Below are 15,760 nucleotides of genomic sequence, written 5' to 3' on the forward strand. Positions count from 1 at the left end.
CCTTCATTTAATGCCCATGTAGGTTTCTTTACCCTTAACATCGTTTACGGTAGAGAATTGGGATGCAGATGGTCTGAAATATAACATTAACCATCATTGCCTGGCCAATGGAGGCATGAATTTACTGCGTAAACAGAAACATATTCCTGCAGGTTTGATGTTACATCACTCTTATTTTGAGAGATTTACCAGAATCGGGAGGGATCCTTCTCCAAGTCTCTATCCTTCCCATCCGGCCCTTTGCGACACAATCCATGTTTAATTATTATTCATAAGAGTTGATGCTTGGTGCGATAGTGCCCAGAAATAATACCACTTGGTATCAAATTAAGCATGGTACAATTTCTTTCGTAGTAGCTTTATGCCACCTCCCCCGCGATTACAACCGTTTCAACTAGCACAAAACACGAAATTTAATCATGCCTTTTACTTTCGATTTCGTCGAATTAAATAAAGTGAAGAACTGTGACGTCCTTCTCGGGGTAATATTGACATTCATATGTTGCAAATGACTTGTTTTATTGGTTTAATTGTATTATTATTTCTCCGGTAAAAGAGACCGTCACTCCATACTAACCTAACACCGAGGTCGTACACGATGTTAGGCTACAGGCCTAGGAGTATATGGAGTTTTATACATAGGCAAGGCGTAGACCTAAGTTAAGCCTATACATTGTAAAGACTATAGTGTAAATCTGGAAGTTCATGTGCCTAATGCTTACTTCATTAGTCCTATGGTGAGGCTTAGGTTAATTAACATCCGTCAAGCACGTTGGCCAATAGTAATTTTATATTGGGACAACATGCAGATTAAAGCAGATCTTTAAGCGTCTTAAAATAAAACTGCTGATTATTATTATTACTGCACAACATTCAGCCTAGATATATGTATAGAATACAAGCAATAGAGCACAGACCTTTATAACTGTGTTCATATGATTGCTTGTCATACCATCTATAACTTAACTACAGAGCTCTCTAAAATCATTGTTCCTAAGTTAAAGGCATTGAAGACTCGCCCCAAACCGCGTACGGCCATCTGAAAAAGTTCACTCTGTTGCTTGCAAGTGACGTTTTGTTCGTGTCGCTACAAACTGCAGACAGTAATGAAACGTGATACCTTAATTGTTATCTTTAGCTGGACCTGAGATATCCATCTCTGTATCGTTTGTATACTGTGCTGTGGGTATTGACCGCAGCTGTATGTACTGACTGTACACTAGTGTCTAATTACCGACGGTAGCAAGCTGTTTGTGTATTTTCTGGAATCGATGGTGGTGTTTAACACTTCTGTTATACCTCATTCAAAACTAGGTCAAATTACCGGCATTAGACGTTTCTTTTTGCGGGAGTCTTCACACCCTTTAAGGCTGAATATGTTCTAAAAGTAGAAGGCATTACCTGTTAGAGTTCTTTGCTAATCTAATTCATTTGTAGTGAGTCCGCTAGTATTCTAGCAAAGTTCATGGTACTCCTACTCCATCTTGTAGATTTGGATTTGTACCTGGGGAATTTTAACTAGTAGTATCGGCACTAAAGCAGAAAATCGTAAGTTGTGCAATACTTATGCAACACTGACACAAATGGAGATTTTACCTCTGAAATTGCTGCTGCAAGCAATCCTTGGCCATTACAGCTTGGCAACTGTGCCTTTACTATTGATGTCACTCGGTTTGTTTCGTGTCTATATACTTTGGTTCATGTGGGAAGAAACAGCTAGCCTATTCCTCTTTGGACGTTTGTAACAATGTGACCATATTGCATCCCATTTTTTGAGATGCAATACTGGATCAATTATTCCTAGGCCTAGACTCAAGCTCAATATATGAATGCAAAACAAGGCAGGGAATAATGAAGTGTTCATATTTTGTGTACACATGTGTATAGTAGTTTTGCATGTTGTTAACTCCTAGAAAATGCTATGCATGGTTCCTGTATACAAAATATGCTATACTACTTTGAACTTGTTACGTAATTTGCCCATATTGCATAGCATTTAATGATGCAGTGGGTTGATTATTCCCTTCAAGGCTCTTCAATTGTCTTGAGGCGTTAATGTTCATGATGAAGATGTGTTTCAAAGTGACCTGCACCTACATTGCTTAAGGCTTTTTAACCTTTTTTTTTTCCATTCCTGTTATAGTGACACAGATCACTGAATAACTGTAACAATTTTAACTTTAAATGATGTCATACCTCTCTTTGCAGAAAAAGGATGAGCAGATAACCGCACTTAAAACAGAAAATGCATTACTCCATTTAAGACTGGCACAGGTAAGACTACATGGTAACTTCATGAAAATTAGGAATTGCATAAATTAATTATAAATTAGGAATAAATTAAAAAATTAAAAATTAATTTTAAAAATTGCATAAATTAATTATAACACAATATTTTTGACACCATTCTGTATGACACCATCAATAGCTTCCATTACAATGCCAAACTACATCGTGGAATGATTTACGGAGATATAGTGTGAGGTGACTATTTCCTATAAGAATCTGTGATGTCACACACATCCCTCGTAACAAATTTGATGTTACTTCCATTTGCCAGCTTGAAGGGCAGGTTAAAGAAGAGAGAGTTCAAAAAGATATAAGCGAAGAAGAGCTGATTGTTGAGGTGAAGAGGAGTCATAAAGTTCAGCTGAGAGGAGCCACCATTGCAGGGGATGTTCAGGTATCGTTAATAGATCCATTCAATTATAGTTAACGGAAACATAGAAACAAGTATGAAGCAACAGTACTAATGTTAAAGAACAAAAGCAAAGGAAAACAATAGTAATTAGAGGAGAAACAGCAGCAGCAACTAAGAAAATGACCATAAGTAAGAAGCAACATTTGCATTTTGAAGAGTTTTGCAAGGTTCATTCAGATGAGAAGAAAACAAAACACCAATGGATTGCTTGTTGGTGAAAAACCTACCTTACATAGCCGGCCAGACCTCCTAGATGCTAGATTTGGTTCACCCAATGCCACCACTTTTGTGACAAATTTTATAATTTATATTCAATATTTAAAAACCTGGTTGTATCGTAACAATTTTGCAACAGTCTTTTTCTCAAAACTACTGTATCTAACTCATTAGCATGCATAACGAGTGAAAGTGTTTGGCCCCTTGCTTCTTTTAAATGTTCTCCACATATTAGTGTCTGTAAAAGTTTGTGTTGAATTCTCTGCTACATACTCCCTACAGGATGTTAAAAGCAGTTTGTCTAATCTCAGAGAAGAGATTGCTAACATGCCGTGTTTGATGAGAGAGAAAATGGAGCCAGTCTTATATGCAGCTAAAGCTTTGGATGCAAAGTATTCAGTTAAAGACAGTACATTCAAAGGTAAATGTAATAGATAAAATTAATTCCTTCCTAAAATCGTTCATAGTGTCATGTGACACTGTCATGTGTAACTATTTGAATGGAGATTGCTACAAAGTTATGTTTCTTCAAGTGACTATGATAAAAACCAGATCTTAGAGCAAACTTGCTCATCAGATTCATGCCGTACCTCTGTATCACTCCACCAAAATCCCCTTCCTGTCCACCATATTCCCCATCACCCAGTTACACTTTGTTTAGTATATTTGGACCTAGTTATCATACTTGGCTTACTCTAAATTCTGTCACCCTGTCATGGTACAGCACTTTTCATAATGCATAACCTATTCGCCATCAAGCATAAATGTTTGAAGTCTCTTGTATATTTAATCAGAACATTCCTCAAGAGTAATTATTCATCTTTCCCCATCACCACATTCCCCTACATCATCTTTCCCCTCTGTCGATCTCCCTTCCATGACCCTCCTCAAATTAAAGAGAAGTTCACTACACAGTACACAGACTGGAAGAATTTACACAAATTGTTAATACTGTAGTCTAAGTTTATGCCCAAACATTGAATACTTCCCTAGGCTACTGTTGGTGTAATTGTAACTTTACTTGTGTTATCTCAAGACTGAAGTACTGATTGTGGTGAATGGTTTATGTTATACTGTTGTTTGTCAGTACTTCGACTGAGTACGAAGATGATGAAGATAATGTTTAACTGACTTGCTCTTGTGCATCATTACCCTGAATTAGACACACAAAAGACAAAAACTGAACAAGGCTTTCTTTTTTGCTATTTTAGAACTCGAAGAAAGTTTACAGGAACATAAAGAGCAGCTTCTTGAAACACAAGAAAGATTTCTGAGAGAAAAGCAGAGAAGAAAGGAATTGCACAACACTCTAGTCGTAAGCGTTTGAATAAATCTATCCCTGACCCTATTACCCTCCCCCCCATTTTTTCCACATGTCCAATGCACAGATATGTTTGAGGTAATATATAAAGTGGATTTAGTGTGACCATGGTGTGTTTGTCTCACAGTTGGCTAATATTTATCACTTTAAAAGTGCATTTTTGTCTTTTTTATTCAGCATCCGTGAAAGTCAGAATCAGGTTGTTTTTTTATGGATATGATGATGCTCTTCGAAATAATTGTTCAAACCTGAATGTGTACAAATCATGGAATGTTAATGAGATAATCTAACCAAAGGAAAGAATTTAACAGTTCCTACAACAGACAGCTTTCAATAGTTTGATTGACTTTCAGCTTTTTAAAAGCCATGTTACAAAATTAATCCATTTTAGACATTTGACACAGGTCTCAAGGTGTTTTGACAAAAAAAAATGATGATAGGGAGAAAGAAATGATTACATGCTGCAGCTGTGACTCATTTGTTGTTGACACTTTTGATCAACAATTACCTTTAGTCACATCTGACTGAACAATAAACAACTTTCATCAGTCAAATATATTGTCTTACAGTCAAATGACTGTCACATTTCCTTTAGTCCTAAGTGTCATCTTGTAAAGAAGAAATTGATATACTGCATATTTTGTTTGCAGGAGCTGAGAGGAAATATCCGGGTTTATTATCGAGCTCGACCGGTGCTTGCGTTTGATGACATTCTACAACAGACGGAATCTGTTAGAAGGTGATGCTTGATATCAACCTGTAACAGGCTAATCCTTACAATTGTAAATTTATATCTCACCGATAGTATAATGAAAGATGTCCACCATCTCAGGTCTTTCTTTAACCTACATCTATTGGTTGATGTTGTGGTTAAGTCAAACATTACAGTTAAACACAAACACTTCGATTTTTGTAATGCCAGTGTTTATGGCAGCACTCAATTAAACAAAATGGTGTTGTAGGTTAACCTGTGTTGATAATGTAGCAGAAGTAAACCAGTGTTGTGATGGGCCATTTCTCAAGTCACTAAAATTCAAACAAGATGTGACAGCAACAAGTTGTTGAAGTTTTTTTCTCTATAGAATTAGAACTGTGACTCAAGACCATGACTGAAGCCAGGGAAACTTACTATATAATGAGCAATTGTTAAATGAACGTTCCAACTCTGGAAATAATCTTTATTCTCGGATGTTGTCTTTAACTATATATTTAACCGTTCCTCTCGACCACATGTTACCTTAAAGTGCCGGAAAAGGTCTGAACCATTCTTAGATGTGACAGATTTTAGCTTCTCAATACATACCAATAAATGAAATGACTATTTTCATTATGGTAACAGATTAAAGTTCATCAATGGGGAGATTTTCCTAAAAGTAGTTTCTTGTGTTTTTCACAGATCCAATATTTCTGTTGATGAAGTCGTGAACACATTGGATGATGTAAGTATATTGATTTAGCTTCTTTGTAAGAAAGTAAGTAAGAAAGTAAAGACTAAATTTGTTGTGATTGAATTTCATTGGTTGATTAGACACAGACTGTAATACATAACTTAATCATTTTGTTGATAACTTGTTTGCCCTGGTTGGTAAATTTTGAAAACACTCGGCCAGTGTTGGATTGATATCTCTTCACTTGTAACTGAAGAGGGAAAAAAGTAATCTTGGGCTAAATTTTTGTGCATTTTTAAAACATCAAGAACACTTGACTGTGTGAGACATCAACCATAATTTTAAGGCAGCATTCTTAATTTGATTGAATTGTCCAAAAAGTATTTTTCTATATTTATGCAGGAAACTATTTGCATCAAGTGTGACCGTCATGGAGGTACAGCACAAAGCAAAACCTTTGAGTTTGACAGGTTAGTGGTGTGTTTTTTGCTGAATTTTATTGGCAGTGCACGTTAGATTGTCAGCTCATTCCCTGTGTCAGCCTGACGTAGAGGCAATTTCTGACGTTCAAGTGAATCCAGTATTAAAGGTGTGCCATCAGTTAATGAGAAACTGAACTTTTTCTAAGTTCTGTTACGTTTTACTATGATTATTACGTAAGAGACATGAAGTAGTTCAACTGTCATTGCAAACCTTTTTTCAAAATTTAACAAATTTTTTTTTGATCTTATCTGAGGTTGATGAGATTTGTTCAACATTCATTACTAGTTCAACCTGGTTAGCCCTCGCTTGGTATATACCCAGAAAAAAACAGGGATTTTCTGGGTATCACATGATCTATGGAGTAACCAAAGCTGTGTTCCTTATCTTAGCTAATGAAGCAGCTGCAGCAGGAATAAACTATCACAAAAGAGCTTAAGGAGTAAGATGAGGTAGACAGCTTTGGTTATTTCGTAGATCACATGATACCTGGAAAATTGCCCTCTTTTCCGGGCATTAACCAATGAAGTGCTAACCAGGTGGAACTTGTTATGTTGGCTAAGCTTGATGAGTGATGATTAAATACTTAATTTCTTGTATTTGACAGGGTCTTCGGCCAAACAGACCTCCAAGATGATGTCTTCTCCGATATCAAACCCCTTTTGACATCATTATTGGACGGGTAAGTTAATTATGACAACATTGAAAGAAAATTAATGTTTTGAATCACCGAACCTGATAAATACTTTGTTATTTGGCAAGTTTCATATTGCTATAGCGTATTACTAGATACTGTTCACAGAAGTAAAGTCCAGTCATGTTGTATTTTATCCCCTCTGAGCCCTCATCCATCGCCATACCTCCTACCCGTACCTCCACTCTCCCTTTCATTCTGTTCCGTTTGACATGTTAAAGATAATGAATATATCAGTAACAGAAAGCTACCTACCTTTTAGTTAATGCCCTCCCCATTACACTTACATAGATGTCACACTGTTCATCAAAATATAGACTGCAAAATTTCCTTCAACTTTTTGTGTCTCCCCTGAGTTGAATGTTTACCATTAGGTTGAAGGTAGCATATTCATATTCCACCCACCAGTATTCTCTCCTTTTTTAGGTATAATGTTTGTATGATGGCATATGGCCAGACAGGGAGTGGCAAGACATACACAATGCTTGGTCCTGAGTACACCCCATCAGGGACCTCACCAAACAAAGGATTGGAGGGAGGCATTGATGATGGTATCATACCCAGAGCTGGAAGGGAATTGTTCAGGTAATATTGATGGAGGGGGAAGAGAGGTTGGGGAAGGATTGTGCATTGTAATATATAAAAAAAGAGCTATAATGCCATTCTTCTGTAAATTTGAATTTTATGCTCCATTATTGAAATTTTTGCATATTTCATTTAGGCTCATGAGAGAAAAATCAACATCTACATACACTGTTGATGTATCTGTTGTGGAGGTCTACAATAATGAAATTTGTGACCTCTTGACCGTTGACCCCGCTGGTATGAAGCATGATGTCTACACATCTGATGATGGTTCCATGGAGGTAACCTCGGTGTCAACAAAGTAAGTTGAAGAACTTTATTTTGGTTATAGCACAGCATGGTCCAAACTTGTGGCATTCCGCCAATCACGTTCCCCCTCCCCTCCCCCCCCCGAAATTTATCATTTACAATGCCCACTGGGATATGTTTACAAATGTGATGGTTGGCTTTGTTTCCTTGGCACATATTTGTGTTTATCAAAGAAAATATAGGAATTTGCCAAGTTTGTAAATCTCCCCAGATGTGTATGTTAGGTAGAAAAAAAAGAACTTTTCAGGGAAATCCAGATGTATTGTAACTTAGTGTTGGGAATTAGGTCAGTGTTTTAAGTTTAAGGTTTCAGAGTCTTCTTGTGGAGATAAATCATCCTATGTAATATCTTTATTTTTTATCAATTACTACAGATTAATTCATTCTGTTGAAGATTTAATTCACTTCGTCCACCACGGTTTGACCCATCGACACGAAGACTCTACGTTAGTCCATGACCACTCAAGCCGGTCGCATTTAGTGGTCACCCTGACTGTCACAGGTATTCCAACTCCAACCAAAATGGGGACGAACAGGTCCGGTGAAGAAATAGTCAAAACAAAGCTACAGCTGGTAGACTTGGCTGGGAGTGAATGTGTCGGTGAGTGAAATTTAATGATTAATCTATATTATAAGTATAATATTATTTTAAATGGTAGTATACATTTATTATTTATATCTTTTTTAAGTATTCACACTTTGTCAATAACTGACCGTTATCCCCACCCAGGTGTTTCTGGTGTAAAGGGCACCGCTCTGAGGGAAGCTTCATTCATCAATAGAAGTTTGTCTGCGTTAGCAGATGTGCTCAGTGCCCTTGCTGAACAGCGCCCTCACATACCATACAGGAACAGTCGATTAACGCATCTCTTACAAGACTCTATAGGAGGGGATGCTAAGCTACTCGTCATATGTTGCGTCTCTCCTACACGTCGTTTCCTCTCAGAGACTCTGCAATGCCTCGGCTTTGGATCCAGGGCAAGGCAGGTACAACGTGGGCCAGTGAAAAGAAGGCCAGCTATTGGAGGCACACCAGTAGGTAAGTTTCCATATCTCCTTCTGTGAGTTTGAAAGGGTTCTTATTCTAACTATTTCTTATTCTTATTCTATGCTAGATGGGCATATCTGTGTGTAAGACAGGTGAAACTAATTTAGATTCTTGCTTTTACAGGTGGAGGAGGGTCTCGTAGTCCTGTTGTGACAAGGACAAGGAGAAGTCATTCTCTAACATCAATTCACAGTAAGTAAAAGTTTCTAACCTATGTATGATTATTTTGGGGCATTCTGCAGGCTAGTCTATTTCGATTAATGAAATGGTTTCTTTCCTCTCTATTGAAGGAGAGCAATCCCTAGAAGTCACCACACCAAACAGGTTGCTGTATTCTGAAGGAAACAGATTCGGTTACAGAGGAGCACCACCTTGAAATGAAATAAATATGTAAGTAGGACAGTAACACATTCTTTTAACATCATTTCATGTTTCACCACAACTCTTTAAATTGTAAAATTGCAAATAATTCACATAGGAATATAGAAAACGTATCAAATTCAAGGTGGTATTTATGTTCTGAATGTTGGACGGAACAAAACTTAGTTCTGCAAGTTATTGCTGTACTGGAAAACATTCTTACTGTAGATGCCTTAGGACTGGTAAATCTTGACTAACACATTCCTTGTAAAATTGCAAATAATTCACATAGGAATAGAGAAAACATATTAAATTCAAGGTGGTATTTATGTTCTGAATATTAGACAGAACAAAACTTAGTTCTGTTAGTTATTGCTGTACTGGAAAACATTCTTACTCTTAGATGCCTCACGACTGGTAATAACACATTCTTCTCTAATAGTTACATATACCAGTCCTGAGGCAACTACAGTTAAAGCTTAGATAGCACACATATTATTGTTGTTATTATTATCTCAATAAAACATTTCACATATTATAACTAACAAAGTATAGTCCATCATGCCACTCCAAAAACCACAATTCCACACCTGTGCCATCTTTAAAATGGCCGAACTGAAGCAGCCAAGCCTCGAAGGGCCCACTTTGATAAGGACACTTTAACATATTATAACTAACAAAATATCGCCAATCGTGCTTACACCTTTGCCTCATTTAAAACGGCCTAACTGTAGCAGCCAAACCTCTGAGGGCCCACTTTGATATGGACACTTTAACATATTATAACTAAAACGGCCTTACTGTAGCAGCCAAACCTCTGAGGGCCCACTTTGATATGGACACTTTAACATATTATAACTAAAACGGCCTTACTGTAGCAGCCAAACCTCTGAGGGCCCACTTTGATACAGAGACACTTTCGTGTCTGACGTCCATGAAAAATACTGGTTCACTCGGAGTGATACGATTCTGGTAAACAGGACAGTAAAAGGTATCGTTGGTCTTGGTTTGTTCCCCTACAACCACTTTATCACTGTTGGTGGTACAGGTGATGTGTATGATAGGTAGAGGGGTGGGTCCTGATTTGGGGGGTGCATCCTGCAGCTCTCCTGTGGTTTTCTCCCACGTACAGCCCCAAAGGTAGACACCGTAGACGAACATCCCTTCAGATGGAGGATCTCTTACCTGAAAGAACAATTTATTATAGCGTAGATGGATTCAAGGGTGGATAATACAGATCAATTTATTCAAGGGTGGATAATACAGATCAATTTATTAAAGCGTAGATGGATTCAAGGGTGGATAATACAGATCAATTTATTAAAGCGTAGATGGATTCAAGGGTGGATAATACAGATCAATTTATTAAAGCGTAGATGGATTCAAGGGTGGATAATACAGATCAATTTATTAAAGCGTAGATGGATTCAAGGGTGGATAAAACAGATCAATTTATTATAGCGTAGATGGATTCAAGGGTGGATAATACAGATCAATTTATTATAACAATATATAACAATTTATTATAGCATAGATGGATTCTTGCAAGGGTGGATAATACAGATCAATTTATTAAAGCGTAGATGGATTCTTGCAAGGGTGGATAATACAGATCAATTTATTAAAGCGTAGATGGATTCAAGGGTGGATAATACAGATCAATTTATTAAAGCGTAGATGGATTCAAGGGTGGATAATACAGATCAATTTATTATAGCGTAGATGGATTGAAGGGTGGATAATACAGATCAATTTATTATAGCGTAGATGGATTCAAGGGTGGATAATACAGATCAATTTATTATAACAATATATAACAATTTATTATAGCATAGATGGATTCTTGCAAGGGTGGATAATACAGATCAATTTATTAAAGCGTAGATAGATTCAAGGGTGGATAATATAGATCAATTTATTATAGTCTACATTGATGATACAGATCAATTTATTGTGGTTTACATGGATTCAAGGGTGGATAATAGATATCAATTTGGTACCCATATTTGTGTCATGGAAGTGAAGCACCTGGCATAATGTAAATCCTTACTAAACCCAATTTTATCTTTAACATTTCATCTTAACAGTGACTGAGAGATTCTTTAGTGCCTCAAGAAATGAAGTCATATTATGGAGCCAGTCTGACCGATCATTCGATCGACGACGAGATGACCACTGCCAAGGATGCAAAGAAAAAGTAGTGAAATCTTACATGGTCTTTATCCCTGGATGTAATCTCTGTCTGGAACATGATAGGTTCCACCTGGTTGGTGGTAGCATTGCTGTTCTTGATGGCATCCTGCTTAAGGAGGGCCAGGAGACACCGTGGATGGAAGAAACCACCCAGCCAATAAGCAGGGAACTTCTCCCTTCCCTGTAGATTAAAGAAGTCAGCTGGTTATTATATCTGCTCCGATCTTTCTACACTCGCTCAAGATGATAATTGGTTACCCAGCCAATGAGGTCTGTCAAACTGGTTGATGCTGGTGTAAACAACATCCATCTCCATGGGAGAGGGCTGGGAAGGGTAGCAGTAACATGCATCTACTTACATAACATCATGTTTGAAACCCCATCTGGAGATGTTAGATTTTAAAGCTTCAGTGACACTAGGCTAGCCAATTCAGAAGGGCCAAAGATCCTCTCTTCACATCAATTGCCTAAAACTCCCACAGTCCATCTGGGAAGTGGGGGGGGGGGCTGTGTGACTTACCTGTATGATTATTCTTTCAAGCTGTTGGCATCTTGCAGATAAATCTGCCAGCCATTGTCCTAGGGCCCAGTTAGCAGGAGGGGCCGACTCCCCGCTGAGATGGAGCCAGCGTGAAGGAATACGATGGTGGAATATATCATCCGCTATCCTCACCAATTTCTCTGACATCTGGTCACCTAGCAACTCCGTAGGATTCTCTGTCAGGGATTTTAGTTTCTATAACGATAGAAATAAAATAAATGATAAAGGTAAACGGGCACATAACAATGTGGCTGCTTTGTTGAGATATCTGTATCTTTGTAAACATGTTTTAATCGGAGAGATGATTTGTTCATTGCAAGGAAATACATCCTTTGAAACCATAAAATATTAATATTTTTGCAAGCAGGAAGTCATTTCTACCTGCCACTGCAGAAAATTTACCTTTCGGTCCACCTTGACCACCATAATAAGATTTAATTAATTACAAGATTTACTCATGTCTGATCAGAGTACACATTAACAGGTCAAAGGTCACCTACCTGTAGAGATGACTTGATCTCTGCCAAGAGTTTCAACATCAGGTCAATCTCTCGTAAGATAAACCTGTTGAAAGGAGTGTCTGCACCAGTCTTACGGATACGTTCGACAACGTATTCCTGCAAGATGAATAGAGAAGAAGAATGTTATAATTAAATTGTAACTGCTGTGCATGTGTTTATATCATCTTACCTCAAATAGTATATTCTGCAATTAAGATATTAATCTACCTGTACAGATATATTTCTATGGGATACTTACACAAGCACAAGCAAATTAGTTTGGTAGGTTTAGAAGGGAACAAAACCAACTGGTCAAATTTGCATGATAACAAAAGTGACAGTCAGGAGAAAATGTAAGATATAAGGTTCTTACATTAATGCTGAAGATTATGAACTGTTCCACAATCACGCAGTGATTAAGAACACAAGATATATCGTAATAATTTATCTGTGTACTATTGATAACACAGAAATAAAAATTAAAAATGAATCCAAATAATTTCATATGTCCGGCTTCTTATTTCACTTACCCGGTTCCATCCTCTTGGAATTTTACCGATCAATGAATGACAAACTTCCCATATTTCAATGTCTTTCCTGCTGTTGACGAGAGCTTGGCTCGCACTGGCATAAACACCCATTGATGCTACAGCAGGAGTCAGGGTGTGGCCAGTCACTGATGCTACAGAAGGTCCTGGGGAGATGAAAAATTGACCAATTTTAACATCTGTGTTGCAAGGGTAATACAATTGCAATACAGTTACTTTGTGTAGCACAAAATTTGTTATAAGCTTTTGCACAGTATCACTAGAGAGGTTGGGAAGGTCTGAATTTCAGAATTTGAATTATTGCTAAATTAATGTAGGTATGAACAATATAAGCAAAGTGCTCTAATAGACTAATGGTCTACCATACATGGTCTACCATGTCCTACCACATGGTCTATCATAATGGTCTACCATACATGCAGTGTGCCATCTGGGGTGTCCAGGGATAATTATGTCACCAGCCTGCCTTTCTGAAGTTTTCATTTTTCCCTTAAATGTATTATTAAAATTAGAATACTTTATTATTTATCCCAGTACTTGACCAAGGGGCTGTATCCCCTCTCCCCACCCAAGTGAGGCCTGTGTGGTACAATATCTTTTACCTGTTATAAATTTAAAAAAATTGTTCTCTTTTATCTGTAATAAATAAAACTAGTTACCTATTTTTGGTGATAGAGGTATCGGTTGAAGGACATGACTCAAGGTATTTGAAGATGGCATAGCGTCCAGGATGGCGTTGACTCTGGTCATTACGTACTGATCAATACCAGTCACAGTCTGAAAGAAGAGGGACAATAATAGGTTAAAACCTACCCAACGAATATGAACTATTAAATTTAACAAGTACTCTTACACATTTGTTGTTGAATAATCATCAATGTTTTCTCAATACTTTCAGGGTCTGTGTGTAAGACTGAAGTGTTAAAACTTATTAGTTCCAGTTTATGCAAGAAGATTTTCCATCATAATTTAATTTCAACAGCAGTTAATTAATTTGGCAATGGATTGTCTTTCTCCTTGGTGAAAAGTCACAAGTACATGACATGAAAATGTTATTTGTCACCAAAAAAAGTCATTAAGTATGTTAATTGTTTTGAGTGATATCGAATCGTAAATTGAGTGCAAATGGTGCTAAAAAGTTAACTTGTCCACACTGTTTAATGAAGCAATGTTATATGAGCGAGTTAAAGTAACACCAAGAAATTACAACATCTTTTAAATAAATAAAGGTCAAATATTGTAGAAAGGACAAAATAGGTTAGTTTTCACAAAAACACATTCAACTGTTCAGAGCACTGTACCTTACTGATTCATGCATATTCGTACCAACCCTTCTCAATGTTTGGGAATAATTACAATCAACTAATTTAACCCTTCTACATGTCTGAAAGTAATTTCGAGGTGCACAACCTCAAGGAAAATAGGTTGAAGCTTAGAAAAAATATAAAAAATTGCCAATTACTGATGATCTTTGAACCTCTTATGATTAATTAACAATTATACACAGCACAACAGAAACAGTGTTAAAACACACGGAAGACATCAAGTGCAAAATCATCGACCACAATAAACAGGAAAGTATCACTTTAAGAAAAGATTAACGACAAAAGTGTAAAGATAAAAAATGTTTGGTCAAGCACATCAAATCAGAGAATCGTCTTACCATGTAATGAAAGTCATCCTTATGAATCATAAAAAGAGATTCAAAACAAAAAAATTATATTTTTATTTTTATTGAAAATATAACAAATAATGTGGAAACTAAAATGTTCCATGTTCTGCAAGTTGGCAAACAATTTTTGAATTACTGACATTGATCTTCAGCTCCGTTTCTGATCCTTAATCTCTTACAAGGAGATCATCTCCTCTTGAAGAATGTACAAGTTAGTATCATAATGTTGCCACAGAATTACCCCAATTTCAATCCCTGGTTAATGGGCTGACACAATCCACACTACCTTGAATTGGCTTACCCTTCCAAAATTCTGCCTTGAAAATAGCTCTTGGAGCAAGCACTACCAAACAAAAGTTTGCCTCAAAGCAGGAAAATGAATAGGCTAATTCTAGTACTAAAAGTAGGCCTTACAGAATAGGCCTTTGATAGCTAGACTTCAGCTCCTTGCCAGAAAATAAAATATAATGTGCTGCCTTACAGTTAATTTGATAGGTCTTAGGCCTAAGTCTACTTAATGGCCCTGCAGGCAGGCCCACTAGCAAGTAACTTAATATGACAAGACTAAGGTCCTACAACCACTACATTTTTTTTGGTTGTAGAAAATTATTAGAAGAAAGAAATATTTAACTTGCGCCATTTGCAGTAAAATTATTAGGATTCAGCTCTGCTTGGCAGTCTACAGTAACATCCTTCCAATAGTAGCATCATAAACCATGTGCTCCTCTTGCTCAACATATACAGAGAGTACAAATTTTCCACTCATGAATATTCAAGCTTTAGTTTTTACTTGACCTATTGCACTTATGAATATGCTAATGAATAAAATTAACATCAGAATAAATATTCATGATATGTCAAGAATTCAATACAGAATCAAGTGAATGGAAATCCATGACTTAAAATTATTATATAAAAGCTTCACTGCTTCACTTCTCATTCAGCTTTAACAACATAAAAAAATCAACATTTTACGTATTATTCCAAATTTACAAACGAGACAGAAATTCCCTCTAGTGAGATGGGGACTGCATACATGATCACATGGGATTAAACAGGGCACTCATTAATGAAAGAGATGATCCAATCATCTTTTAAACCCCAATTTGACTCTCAACAGGTTCTGGGATTGATGTGGGGTAAAAACCCTGTACTTTTGGATACATTCAGTTGTGCTCAAATAAAACACACATGTTAAACTAAT

The 15,760-nt window shown here is 36.9% G+C and overlaps 2 protein-coding genes across 12 annotated transcripts in view; one reads left to right on the plus strand and one right to left on the minus strand.

The window, feature by feature from the left end:
- Positions 1-322: 322 nt before the first annotated feature.
- LOC139962548 (kinesin-like protein KIF25) overlaps positions 323-15,760 on the plus strand; it is a 90,341-nt gene continuing 74,903 nt past the window's right edge. Inside the window, exons 1-16 of one of the 2 annotated variants that reach the window (XM_071962645.1) lie at positions 323-482; positions 2,209-2,274; positions 2,561-2,683; positions 3,200-3,338; positions 4,129-4,232; positions 4,889-4,977; positions 5,635-5,677; positions 6,029-6,096; positions 6,714-6,788; positions 7,227-7,385; positions 7,522-7,686; positions 8,069-8,295; positions 8,425-8,733; positions 8,866-8,934; positions 9,033-9,132; positions 11,190-11,328. In XM_071962645.1, coding sequence (XP_071818746.1) covers positions 420-482; positions 2,209-2,274; positions 2,561-2,683; positions 3,200-3,338; positions 4,129-4,232; positions 4,889-4,977; positions 5,635-5,677; positions 6,029-6,096; positions 6,714-6,788; positions 7,227-7,385; positions 7,522-7,686; positions 8,069-8,295; positions 8,425-8,733; positions 8,866-8,934; positions 9,033-9,118 — 1,785 coding nt within the window. In that variant the 5' untranslated portion in view covers positions 323-419 and the 3' untranslated portion in view covers positions 9,119-9,132; positions 11,190-11,328. Of the gene's footprint in view, positions 483-2,208; positions 2,275-2,560; positions 2,684-3,199; positions 3,339-4,128; positions 4,233-4,888; positions 4,978-5,634; positions 5,678-6,028; positions 6,097-6,713; positions 6,789-7,226; positions 7,386-7,521; positions 7,687-8,068; positions 8,296-8,424; positions 8,734-8,865; positions 8,935-9,032; positions 9,133-11,189; positions 11,329-15,760 lie in introns of those variants that run through there. The other variant, XM_071962646.1, reaches the window with a different exon arrangement.
- The window catches only part of LOC139962546 (dynein axonemal heavy chain 5-like), an 83,924-nt gene continuing 77,288 nt past the window's right edge, over positions 9,125-15,760 (minus strand). For 7 of the 10 annotated variants that reach the window (XM_071962635.1, XM_071962643.1, XM_071962642.1 and 4 more), the window contains 8 exons: positions 14,548-14,565; positions 13,544-13,661; positions 12,867-13,030; positions 12,337-12,453; positions 11,816-12,031; positions 11,315-11,476; positions 9,990-10,287; positions 9,125-9,845 (listed from right to left, as the gene is read on the minus strand). In XM_071962635.1, the coding sequence (XP_071818736.1) occupies positions 9,817-9,845; positions 9,990-10,287; positions 11,315-11,476; positions 11,816-12,031; positions 12,337-12,453; positions 12,867-13,030; positions 13,544-13,661; positions 14,548-14,565 (1,122 nt within the window). In that variant the 3' untranslated portion in view covers positions 9,125-9,816. Of the gene's footprint in view, positions 9,846-9,874; positions 10,288-11,314; positions 11,477-11,815; positions 12,032-12,336; positions 12,454-12,866; positions 13,031-13,543; positions 13,662-14,547; positions 14,566-15,760 lie in introns of those variants that run through there. The other 3 variants (XM_071962639.1, XM_071962636.1, XM_071962644.1) reach the window with 3 other exon arrangements.

The sequence above is a fragment of the Apostichopus japonicus genome, chromosome 21 (genome assembly GCF_037975245.1).
Source record: "Apostichopus japonicus isolate 1M-3 chromosome 21, ASM3797524v1, whole genome shotgun sequence".
Taxonomy (NCBI): domain Eukaryota; kingdom Metazoa; phylum Echinodermata; class Holothuroidea; order Aspidochirotida; family Stichopodidae; genus Apostichopus; species Apostichopus japonicus.